The following is a 12,840-nucleotide window of genomic DNA, read 5'->3' on the forward strand; positions in this document are numbered from 1 at the left end:
TCCAGATAATTCCCTGATTTTTTTTATATATATATATTCATCACAAAGGCAATCGGTGTAATTTTATTCTTTATCAATGATTAGCTGAAGATCAATATAGTTGCCAAGGCTCTTCTCATTTTGTCACTCAATGTGTTAGACAGAAGGTGGGACGTGATGGCGATATTGACTAAGCTGAATTGTTGTCATTAACAATAAAATTCATTCCATATTTGTATTCCATGTGCTTGAGCCTTGGACAACTGAGTTTTTCCGAAAAGCTGGAGTGCAATATCCCTAGTAGCTGTTTGACTGTAATAACTTCATGAGTTTTACAATTAATTACTGGTAACTCACTGGTCCCATCAGCTGCAGATGGAAACTTAGCCATTGTAGTTCAGCGACGATACTGAATGGAAGGCCTGTGCTGAATGGGAAAATGTCAAATTTTATCTGTTTAAACAACATTCAACTTTAAAAAAGTTTAATATAACTGATCTGCTTCTGATTTTGCATCTTCTAAACAGCAGTTTTCCCACTGTAATTCTTCACCTTGCGGCCCCCTTTACTTCCATTACCCTGCAGTTATCCTATTTCTCATTACTTCAAGAACACAGTCGCCTGGACCGAGTCCTGAGTTGTGACCAGGTCCCGGAACTTTGTTAGGGAGCGACCGCTGTTCTTCACACGTGCACAGAAGGGTGGTGCAGGGACCAGGCAGGGAGAAGTTCACCTCTAGCAGGCCTTGGCAGTGGGGAAGGTGGACGTGATGATGGACGTATCTGGATGGCGATCTATTGCTGAACTTTGACCTTGAGTCTCTTTGATGGAATAAGGGAAAGTGAAACAGGAAAAGGGATGTTCCATCGGCTCTCGGGCCTGCTCCATGCTTCATTGGGATCTTCTACTTCAGCACCGCTTTCTGCCCTAACACCATCCCCCGCTGCCCACAAATCTATTGGTCGCTGCTTCCGATGAACTCGGGCCTTGAATAACCTTGGTCCCAGACTCCTCAGCCAGGGGAAACCACCGGCCTGCTGAACCCTTTAAGAATTTTGCTTGTTTCAAAGGGATCAGCTCTCATTCTTCTAAACAATATACAGGCCTCGTCTGCTTAATGTCTCCACACATGACAAATGTCCCGAGAACCAGTCAGTGAAACTTCACCGCACTCCAAGGGCATCCTCCTTGGGTAGAGTGACCAAAAGTGTCCACGACACTCTCAGTGCTGACTCAACAAGGCCCTGTACGATTGCAGTAAGACATCTTCACTCCTGTACTCAAATCCTCTTGTAGTAAAGGCTGACCTACCATTTGCCACACCTACATGCTGGCTTTCAGTGACTGGTGTACATGGATAGCCAGGACTCTTTGGACATCAACATCTCTCGCCATGCAGAAAAAGTCCTCTGCTTTTCTGTCCTGTATGCCTGTGGATGGCCTGATATTTGCCTCAGTATATTCCATCTGCCATGTTCTTTCCCACTCACTCAGCTTCTCCATATCCCCTCGAAGCCTCGTTACATCTTCCTCCCTACTCGTGACCCCCATCAGCAAGCTTGGTCCCATTGAGACAGATAGTGATTGGCCGGGGTCTGAGCTCAGTTGCTGCAGGACCCTACTAGTCACAACCTGCCAACCCAAGAACAATCAGTTAATTCCCATTCTTTACTTTTTGTTCCTGAACAATTTCTCAACTGGTGTCAGTCCATTACCCTCCTTTCTGTGGGCTCTAACCTTGATCATCAACCTCCTGCAGGACCTTCTCAAAAGCCTCCGAAAATCTAAACCGACGTCCACTGGTTCCCCCTCGTCTTTTCAACTCCTACAATGGATCAAACCTGATATCCTTTTCACAAATCCGTGCTGCCTCTGGATATTCCGCTGTCTCATTTTCTGTCGTGGATTCTTCCATTTCCCCTCATAGATGTCGGGCTAACAAGTCAATAGCTGTCTGTCTTCTCCCTCTCTCCTTTGTTAAATAATGGTGTAACTTTCTCCCATATCCCACCCCCCCCCCCCCCAGTCCACAGGAACAATTCCAGAATCAATAGAATATTGGAAAATGACAATCAAGGGATTCTCGAAGTCTACGACCCTCTCTCTCAATGCTCTGGATGTAGATCATTGTGTGCTTGGGATTTCCCGAGTACTTTCTGTGAACTAATACACTTCCTTTGTTTTCTCATTCTCCCCGAACCCTCGTACATCTGTGTGAGGGGTGGGGTTTTCCTAAGTAATAGTTTCCTGTCTCTGCTGTTTCCTTATGCCTCGCTGTAAATTCTCCCTGTTTCAGTCTGTGAGGGACCACATTTTCCCTCGCTGGTCACTTGCTCTTTACACACCTCTAGAATTTCTTACATTTTTGGGTTTATGCAGGTTTACTCACACATTTCATCTTCCTTTTCTGATCCTCCTTTGCTGAATTATAAACCCCTCCCCCCCAGTCCTGTAGCTTGAACCATTTCTGGAAATCTATAAACCTCTCCCTTGGATTTAAACACCATCTCCAGTTCCCTCTGCCAGCACAGGCAGACCACCACTTCCCGTAGGCTTCTTGGTTCTATGGAATTTTTTCTGGGAAGTTTATGTAAATTTGGTTATTTGTCACTTTCATAATTACCAGAGTGAAAAATGTGTATTTAACAAATGAGGAGGAAGATGCAACATTTCTTAACAATTTTTTAGAGTAAACAGAAAATTATTTCAAAGTAAATCAGGAAGATTAGACCAAAACATTAAATCTTCCTTTTACATCTAAAATGACAGGAGTACTGTGTCCAGTTCTGGTTGCCTCATTATAGGAAGGATGTGGAGGCGTTGGAAAGGGTGCAGAGGAGATTTACCTGGATTAGAGAGTACGGATTATGAAGAGAGACTAAGGGAGCTAGGGCTTTACTCATCGGAGAGAAGGAGGATGAGAGGAGACATGACAGAGGTATACAAAATATTAAGAGGAATAGATAGAGTGGACAGCCAGCGCCTCTTTCCCAGGGCACCAATGCTCAATACAAGAGGGCATGGCTTTAAGGTGATGGGTGGAAGTTTCAAGGGAGATGTCAGAGGGAGGTTTTTTCACCCAGAGAGTGGTTGGTGCATGGAATGCGCTGCCTGGGGTGGTGGTGGAGGCTGATACGTTGGTCCAATTCAAGAGGTTGTTAGATAAGCATATGGAGGAATTTAAAATAGAGGGATATGTGGAGGAAGGGGTTAGTTAGTCTTAGGCGAGGTTTAAAGGTTCAGCACAACATTGTGGGCCAAAGGGCCTGTATTGTGCTGTATTGTTCTATATTTGAGGGGAACTGCCTGTCCATTCAGAATACAGTTAGATGCAAAGTGGCAGAGAGGGGTGTGAAAGGTGACGTGTGGAAAGCCGTCCTGGGGCATGACTATTGTTTCTTGTTTAGAACTGTGGGAAAGGATGCGTGCACTGACTATAATGATAAAGAAATCCAGCAAATACGCCCAAAGTACCTTGGACTGGCACTGAGTGCGCAGGATTCAAGTACCCCACTTCCGTTTGGAGACACCACGTTTACAATTCCTACACCTGTCATCCAGGACAATGGATCAGCAATGGTAAGAAAGTCTTTAACCCTCTTCCTCCACACCTGTTCCCTGGACCTTTTAACTTCCTCTCTTCTGTCAGCTTGAAGAGTCTCACTCCATCACAAGGTTGACATCTGCCGACAGTATATCACCAACTATCACATCCCTGCACTACTTCCATGTACCATGAAGTGTGGCGACACTTGTGGGCTGCCCCCAGAACACACTACGCAAAAGATGCATTTCACTGTGTGTTTCGCTGTACGTGTGACTGATAAAGAAAGCTTCTTTCTTCTCGGTAACCTGTCTCCACACACGCTCTGGTCTTGATTTATTGCTCTGTTGGAAACTGTCCCCACCCCAAGGTCTATGATCTTCGTTCCTTGGACTGACGGTAGCCGGTTGGTATGTTACTGCTCCAATCCCAGCGCGTCCTCCTGCCCAATGTCCAGTGTTCCCTGTGGATAGACAGAGTTTCCAAGGGTGAAGCACCAGGATTGAGATGGCAAGGGTTGTAGGGTGCATGGCTGGTGCTCACGTAACTAGGCAGAGCTTGTTCTGTGCAAGCTTCATGCATTGGGCCTGGGGCCTTCACCCAGTATAGGGACTGGAGTTGTACGATCAGAATTTTCCAGTTCATCCACTCTCAGCCCCATGCCCAAATACGACCTCTGTCAGACCTGAGCATCACTAAGGCAGCCAGGTCCCTAACCCGACCTCACTCCCTTCAGTTACCAGATCTACATGGACCTCCTTCAGCTGAGTTTCAATCCCGCTGTACCCACCCCACAAAAACAAGCATAAGTCCCATGTTTACATCCTCAGTGAGTGTCAACATCAGGAGGACCATGAATTGTCTCTCACTTTGCATCACCCCCTGCCTGCGATACGGACTGTTGAAGGGACATCCTGGTGAGCTTCTCTGTGCTCCCACAGCCATGACCTTGTACACTTTCCATCCTAATCCCAGTCATCAGCACTGCGGTGATCTCCTTCACCACGGAACAGCGCAAGTTACCTTGTTTTGTGTAACTTTCTTCCTTGGTCTGACGTTTGAAATTCCTTTTACACTTCCAGTTGTACACACCATCCTCCTTGTGTGTTTTCAATCACTTTCAGTGGCACCACCTTCTGGCTCTCTGCCCCCTGGCCCATCCTGGGGGTTTGTTTCTCCTGCTGTCGCTGTGGCCTGCAGTCTGCACTCCCCTCTCTCTGTCTGCATGTGTTGGGCTCAGTGGACGTGGGAAGGGGAGAGCGGGACAGTCGCACATGTGACCGGACCACTAGTGACCAAGCACTTCTTTCCCAGACTCTTCCATAAATGGGCTGAGTCTACGACTGGACACTAACTGTACAATTGCTGAATCTGCTCAGTCCCCCAGAGAAGTCCAAGGGAAGAACTGGGAGAGAAGTCATTCCCTTGTGACATCTGAAAGGAAGAGCAGCAGACCCAGGTACAGATCGCTGTCTGCCCGATCCCCACCATCCTGCTTGGACCATAATGGCAATGAAGACCCCCCCACGGACAGGACAGATACATCTGATGTGGCAGAAGAAGGTAGGAGTTTGTGTTGGGCAACGATTTCTAAACAATAGGATAAGAAAACATTGTTGATGTTAGATTTTATTCTTCAAGGTTATTGTCTAAAGCTTCAGCTCTATTTCATTCAGTTCCTTGCCCACGTGTGTGGGTGTGAACCTGTGTGGGGGCGTGTGTGGGTGTGAACCTTGTGTGGGGGCGTGTGTGGGTGTGAACCTTGTGTGGGGGCGTGTGTGGGTGTGAACCTTGTGTGGGGGCATGTGTGGGTGTGAACTTTGACGCTGAGTTGACAAACCCCCTGACTGCCCCTTCAGGCCTTCCACCTGAATGTTGCCCCACTGATTACTCAGCGACCTCAGTGGGGCTGAGCACAACAATCCCATCAGTTCCCTGTGACCCCCTCACCTCATTGCCTCCCATTTGGTTCTACTCACCTACATAAGGGGCAATTTACAGCAGCCATTTCATGGCACGTCTTTGGGATGGGGGGGGTGGGGGATGGGGGGAGACCCATGCGGTCACAGGGAGAACGTCCAAACTCCACACAGACAGCACCGGAGGTCAGGATTGAACCCAGGTTGTTGGTGTTGTGATGGAGTGGCTCTACCACTGTGCTGTCCACTAGTTTACTTCCTGTGTGGGAAGGTGGGCGGTGGGGAGCGGGAAAGACTGGGGACAGTTGGAAAGGGGAGGAGGAGAGAGTCCTTCCATTGTGTGTTTATGCAGAGACCACTTACGTTCTCAACCAGAACTCGCTGCCTGAAACAGTGGCAGAAATGGAGATAACCAGGTTCTAGAAAGGGAATTGGATCGGCACTTGGGGAATGGGACTGATGGAATTGCTCTACCCAGAGCTAGTGAGCACACAATGTGCAGAATGGCCTGTGGCCTATGGATCCTAGGTTACAACCGTGTTACTTGATTCAAAGACAAAAGGCTTTAGAGCCTGGAAATCAGAAATAAAAGGAGAAAATGCTGGAACCACTCAGCAGATCAGGCAGCGTCTGTGGAGAGAGAAACAGTTATGTTTCAGGACCCTTCTGATGAAAGGTCGTTGAGCTAAAACATTAACTCTGTTTCTCTCTCCATAGATGCTGCCTGACCTGCTGAGAATTTCCAGTATTTACAGTTTACAGTTGTGGTGCTAGTAGCAATTTAAATAGGGGGGGTTTCTCCCGGGACCAGGTGCTGGTTAACAGCGGAGGCCCTCACCAGAGTCTGTCTCCCGAATGGGAATGACCCAGGAGGCAGGTCTGAGTAATCAGACAACAGCGCCATCGCCTGGGCTACCTGGAATCTGCTGTGCATGTTCCATTAGTACAAGAATTAACACTGTAAGGATGTGTAATATTTTTGATATAGCTAAAATATAATGCCATGTGCTAAGCAATCTATATTTTATACAAAAGTGCCTTGTGTTGAAGAAACTTTTCTTGAAGAAATCTGTAATGACTTTGATTTGATTCTGTGCAGATGAAGAGAGAACTTCTTGCGGTGATCTCCAGGGCAAACTTTACATCAACAGAGTGTTCAACATGAATGCAGACAAGATGTTTGAACTTCTCTTCACCAACTCTCAATTTATGCAGAAATTTGTAAATGCCCGAAAAATCACAGGTAACTGTAATGTTGTGTAATGTAGTGACAAGGGAGATCTGATGCATTTTGGGAAGGTAAATGGTAGGGCAGTAAGGAATATGGTGAACAGAGAGATCCAGGAGTTCCCTGAAATTGGCAACACAGGTGGATAGGGTGGTGAAGAAGGCTTGTATTCATAGACTGGGCATAGAATATAAAAGTTGGGACATTACATTGCACCTTTACCAAACACTAGTTAGACCACTGAGCACCGTGTGCAGTTCTGGCCACCACACTGTGGGAAGGGTGTTGCTGTGCTGGAGAGGGTGCAGAGCAGGTTCACCAGGGTTTGGCCTGGATTGGAGGTCTTTACTTGTGGGGAGAGGTTAGACAGGCTGGGCCTGTTGTCCCTGGAGTGAGGGAGGCTGAGGGCTGAGCTGATGGAGGAATATAAGAGGCATAGATAGGGTAGATAATCAAACCTGGTTTTTCCCCAGGGTTAGGGTATCAAAAGTAAGAGGGCACAGGTTTAAGGTGAGAGGAAAGGGTTTTAAAGTGAATTTGAGGGGAAAGTTTTTTTTTACCAGAGTGGTTGGTATCTGGAACGTGCTGGCCGAGGAGGTGGTGGAGTCAGAATCGGTCACTATGTTTAGGAGACACTTAGACAAACACTAAAGACCAGGCACAGCAGGATACGGTCATACGGCGGGCAACTGGGATTAGTGTAGGTGGGCAAAAGCAGGTCAGCAAGGACGTGGTGGGCCGAAGGGCCTGTTTCTGTACTGTCCCCCTCTGACTGACTAAAGATGGGAATCTCATTCTCGAGCATGAATGGACTGTGGCTGTTGGTGCGGTGCCAGTCCCAGCCAATCATGGTTTGTGGCTGCATCACATACACCTGTACCGAGCCTGGAGTGAGGGCAGAGCTGGCCAAGGTGTGCCGGGCCAACGGGTTGGCAGGAAACACTGGGCCAGCAGTAGCAGACCGAACAAATGTATCCCAGTGAGGGGGACAGGTTCAAGGGAGGGGTGAACCAGCCACAAAACGTGAGGATGCAAAAGTTGTCAGTCGACCCAAATGCTAGGATAAATTCAACAAAGGCGGACAGGAAAGATGACAGAGAGGAAGTAAACACCGAGGGCAAACTAACGAGGAATGCAGAATCCAACAGTCAGAGTTCCTTTACATACAGTACGTAGAAGGAAGACGCAGGTTTGAGTGAACCTGGGAGCCCTGGAGAATGAGGTGGCGAGATAGTTGTGGGCCACAGGGAAGTGGCCCACATGTTACTGTGCATCAGTTCTTACAGCAGAGAACGTTATGAGCATCCCTGAATAATGGTGGGGAGGAATTAAATACCACCCATCACTGCAAGATTGGTATCAGGCAAACTAATTGGGTCTAAAGGTGAAGTCCCCAGCCTACATCCTAGCACCCTAAAAGAAGTGGCTACTGATACACTGGATGCATTATGTATAATCTTCCAAAAACCCTGTTATTCTGGAGAAGTGCCTAAGGATTGGGAAAACGTGTCTCCTGTTCAAAAAGGGAGGGAGGCAAAAAGTTGTTAATCACCAGCCAATTAGTCCGATATTTATTGTTGGCAAATTGTTTGTATCAATTATCTGGGAAACGACAGCAGGAAATTTGGTGAACCATAATCCAATTCGGCATGGCTTCACAAAGGGTAATGACATGTCAGACAAAGTGCTTGGGTTTCTTGAGGTCCTGACCAGAGGAGGCCAGTGGATGGATTGAAGGTGGACTTTGAGAAGACGACATCCTAGCTCAGAGCCCATGATGATGGAGGAGACAGACAGGTTGGCACAGGTGGAGGACTGACCAACAGGCAGGAAGCAGCAAGGATGGATAGGTTGGCTGCCTGTGTGATCAGTGGTGGTAGCACAGGGGTCAGTGCTGGAACCACGGCTGCTTACGATGTAGGGTGAAGGAAGAAAGCGAGTGCATGGTGGTGTGCAGGTGACACGGAGACAGGTGGGAAAGGAGGATGAGGAGGGATATCACAGGGTTAGTGAGTGGGCAGAAAGTTGACAAATGGAGTATAATGTGGGAAGGTTTGAAGTTGTTCACTTTGGATGGAAGAACAATTGTTTAAACAGAGAAAATCTATAGAAAGCTGCAGCACAGAGGAGATGCAGCAAGCTGGCACTCAAGTAGAGCAGGCCATAAGGACAACTACTGGAATGTTGGCTCTTATTTCAGGAAAGTAGGGAGGGAAGTGTACAAGGCACACCTGAGGTCACATCCAGGCTAGAAATGTGTCTTTGTGGTTTTCAGATGTTCAGTATTTGCAAAAGTTCTGTTTGTACATTACCAAGCACAGAATGGTAGCTCATTGCGAACTAATGTGAAAGAAAACCTAATCTTGCTTCCCTAGATTTTGTCATGAATCCATGGGAACAAGACACAAGTGGTAACCAGAAAAGGACACTGAAGTATGTAATAACCATCACAACCCCCTGATCGGCAAGTTTTCAACTGCAACTGAGAATCAGGTACTGGAAACATTATTAGTTGCCTGTGTTTAGTGCTGATTTAAGAACACATCTGGTCTCGTTTACCAGCACAGTTGCAAACTGTCTGGTGTGACAATACATATTTTGGGAGGGTATTTGCTGAGCAATCTCATGGCTCTGGTGGTGGTGTGTTAGTGGGACAGTGTGCAGTGGATCAGGGAGTACTTTGGGTCAGTAACTGGAAATCTGTGGAGGAGGAGATGTGCTCGGGGTCACAGCTGGTGTGCGGACCGGCAGCTGAGGGTGGGAGAGAGGGCAGTGGTCAGTGGGGTGAAGGGAGGGTCTGACAGGGCACTACAGGCAGGACCCTGCTGAGCTCTGATGAGTTTATTGTCATGTACACCAGGGCGCAATGAAATTCCTTACTCGTGGGACACTCGGAGTAAACGGTGTACCTGGCAATAGTAAATGCAGCCATACAGTGAGCGCAAAGCAGCAGAACGGTGCGGAGACTGTGGAGCGGTCTGAGGCAGCGCAAAAAGATTCCCTCAGAGATGGAGAACGTGGCAGCACCACCGGGGAGGGGGTGTGAAACCGGCAGGCCCCACAAGTAATGTGAAGCGGGTCTTAATGCTGTTTAACCCGGGGAGCGGAGGGAGCGGCCCCGGGGTGTGGGAGGAGGGCCCCGGCGGGTGCACAAAAGGCCACATGAGCCACTTTTCTTTTCAAAAATGTCCTTTATTGATAAAAATATCCATGGCAACAAGAGGACACTCAGTACGTGTCTGTCTATTGGTGCCATCAAACCAATACATTGTCTTCTCAGGTCTCCCCTCAGCCTCCACCCCCACTGTGTGTGTGTGTGTGTGTGTGTGTGTGGCGGGGGGTGGGCACTGTGTGTGTGTGTGGCGGGGGGTGGGCACTGTGGCTGGGGGTGGGCACTGTGTGTGTGTGTGTGCGGGGGGTGGGCACTGTGTGTGTGTGGCGGGGGGTGGGCACTGTGTGTGTGTGGCTGGGGGTGGGCACTGTGTGTGTGTGTGTGGCGGGGGGTGGGCACTGTGTGTGTGTGGCGGGGGGTGGGCACTGTGGTGTGTGTGTGGCGGGGGTGGGCACTGTGTGTGTGTGTGTGTGGCGGGGGTGGGCACTGTGTGTGTGGCTGGGGGTGGGCACTGTGTGTGTGTGTGTGTGTGTGGCTGGGGGTGGGCACTGTGTGTGTGTGTGGCGGGGGGTGGGCACTGTGTGTGTGTGTGGCGGGGGGTGGGCACTGTGTGTGCATGCGCGGGCTGCTGTGCTTTTGGTGATTGATAAAAGGGAGTCACACATTTATAGAGGAAAACAGACTGGAGGGCCCAAGTCATCTGTCCTGTGGGTTAGACCAGGAGTGAAATATCATCTGGTGTTTGTAGCAGAAGAGGTGAAAATGCTTTACATTTTATGCTCAATTTGTTTTCCTGTGAATGCTGCTTATCTGATGCTCTGCCTGTGATGTTGCTGCAGGTAAGTTTTCCGTTGCACCTGTGCCCACAGGGACTTGTGTATCTGGCAGTAAACTCGACTTTGACTTTTAAACAAGTTCCTTTGGGCACGGGTCTGGCAGAATTCTTTCCTCTACATGTCAGTCCAAGTTCTGCACACTAGCACAGACTGTTTCCTTATCTGAAGAACACTCAGTAGGTCAGGCAGCATCTGTGGAAAGAGAAGCAGAGTTAATGTTTCAGGTGCATTCAGGTTTCCGTTTGAACGGGGAGAGGGAGACCGGTTGCAGAGATGGGAGGGATGGGTAGGACAAAGGATACGGCCAGGCTGCCGAGCTGACTCTGAAGTTTCTGGCACTGTCTGGTTAACAGGTTAATGAGGGTGGTTAAAGGAAGAAAGCCAAGGGAGATGGAAAAGCTGTGAAATGCAGGTGAGAGCTGCTGCTGAGACCAGAACCAAAAGGTGAATGCTGGAACTTCCCTGCGGGGGTGATGTTCCCATACACCTCCTTGTCCTTGGTGGTAGAGGTGGTGGGTTTGGAAGGTGCTGTTAGAGTATTCAGACAAATAACTGCACTGCACTGGCAGGGGAGGGGATGACTGTGTTGTCCTGGGTGACGAGAGTTGTTGGTTGCTACATTCCTCCAGGCAAGTGTACTGTGGCAGTCATAGTAAAACGTACAAGGTCATGTCAGTTAACAACACGAGGGCCTGGAGTCGCGTAGGTCTCCTCCCCTGGACCAGGTGGGTCTTTCCAACAATCTGGTATTGGCCGATTTTGCCAGGGCTGCTTGTATCAACCCGATGGAAGAGACAGGTCTTGGTGCCTCATCCAGAAGTAGCCAGTACTGCACTAGAGCATCAGTCTAGGTATGCTCTCGTGCTAAGATGGATGAAGTGGGACTCAACCCCCACAGTTATTGCACAGCTGGGAAGAGTGTAGAAAAGTGTCCCGCAGAGCTGTGTTGGAGGCAAGTCCTGTCTGAGAAATTGGGCTCCTTGAGGATTAAAAGTTATTGATTAAAGAAAAAAACTTCAGATGCTGGGAATTTGAAAGAGAAAAAGAGACTGCCGCAGTCTGTGGAGTTTGTACGTTCTCCCTGTATCTGTGTGGGTTTCCTCCGGGTGCTCCGGTTTCCTCCCACATTCCAAAGACATACAGGTTAGTAGGTTAACATGGGTGTAACTGGGCAGTGTGGGCTCACTGGGCTGGAAGGGCCTGTTACCTTGCTGTGTGGATAAAGTTAATGTAAAGTTAAAGACTGCTGGTAGCAGTTGGTGGGTCAGGCAGCATCTGTAGGGAGAGAAGTAGTCTACGTTCCAGGTCAAGGACCTTCGTCAGAGCGGAAATGTGAGGAAATGTGTATTAAGTTGCAGAGAGAACAGAGGGACTGGCTAATCAAAGGTTTTCACAACATTGGGTGGGGTCCTTTGTCAGCTTGGAATCATTCTCGGTGTAATGCATTGTCTGACAGTGAAATGTCTACATAAAGTACATTGAGAGGTGTGGAAGACCACAGTGTTGGGTGTTCACATTCGTCTCAGATGAAGATACAAAGTCAACAAAAATCAACCCTAGCATTTATGAATTGGGGCACAGTACAATTCTGTCAGTGACCGAACGGTCCATTTGGTACAGAGCATGGCAACGTTGATGCAGATGATATCAGGAAAGGAGGCTCCGTTATAAATTGACACAGAAACTTTATCAATAGAAGGTTTTCAGAAGCTCTGGTTGAAGCGGTCAAGTGGTGTTTTAATTCATTAAGTCAGAGTAAACTGTTTCTTCAGGTTTGTAAGTCAGTACTGAAGACCAATAAAGATGTCCAAAAGTACATTTTCTTTTTGTGTAGAGGTCTAGATCCAACTAGAATTAATGTTGGAAACAAAAGCACGACATCTTCTAAAAGAAAAGTGGATAAGTATTTGGAGAAGAGAGTGGGGAGGCGGTACAGGAGGACTGGCTATGGCCTTTACCCTGCCTGGAATCACTGGTTAGCAACTGATTACTGCGATCTCTCTCTGTTACAGACCATGTCCAAGGACAGCCAACCTGGTCAGTACTACCTGGTTGATGCAGAGGTAACCACACATGATGTGCCTTACCATGACTACTTCTACACACATAACAGATACTGCATTATTCAGACCTCCAAACGCAAGTGTAGACTCAGGTAAAGTGTTCTGGTACGGTCTGTGAGGATATTGTATTCTTGTTTAATTGCCATGTACCCGACAATT

The 12,840-nt window shown here is 48.1% G+C and overlaps 1 protein-coding gene across 2 annotated transcripts in view; it reads left to right on the forward strand.

Moving 5' to 3' along the window:
- The window catches only part of gramd1c (GRAM domain containing 1c), a 40,605-nt gene that overhangs the window by 11,698 nt on the left and 16,067 nt on the right, over positions 1-12,840 (forward strand). For both annotated transcript variants that reach the window (XM_052026267.1, XM_052026266.1), the window contains exons 3-7: positions 3,387-3,558; positions 4,903-5,086; positions 6,542-6,685; positions 9,046-9,163; positions 12,631-12,773. In XM_052026267.1, coding sequence (XP_051882227.1) covers positions 12,634-12,773 — 140 coding nt within the window. In that variant the 5' untranslated portion in view covers positions 3,387-3,558; positions 4,903-5,086; positions 6,542-6,685; positions 9,046-9,163; positions 12,631-12,633. The remainder of the gene's footprint in view (positions 1-3,386; positions 3,559-4,902; positions 5,087-6,541; positions 6,686-9,045; positions 9,164-12,630; positions 12,774-12,840) is intronic.

Source organism: Pristis pectinata, chromosome 11 (genome assembly GCF_009764475.1).
Source record: "Pristis pectinata isolate sPriPec2 chromosome 11, sPriPec2.1.pri, whole genome shotgun sequence".
Taxonomy (NCBI): Eukaryota; Metazoa; Chordata; class Chondrichthyes; order Rhinopristiformes; family Pristidae; genus Pristis; species Pristis pectinata.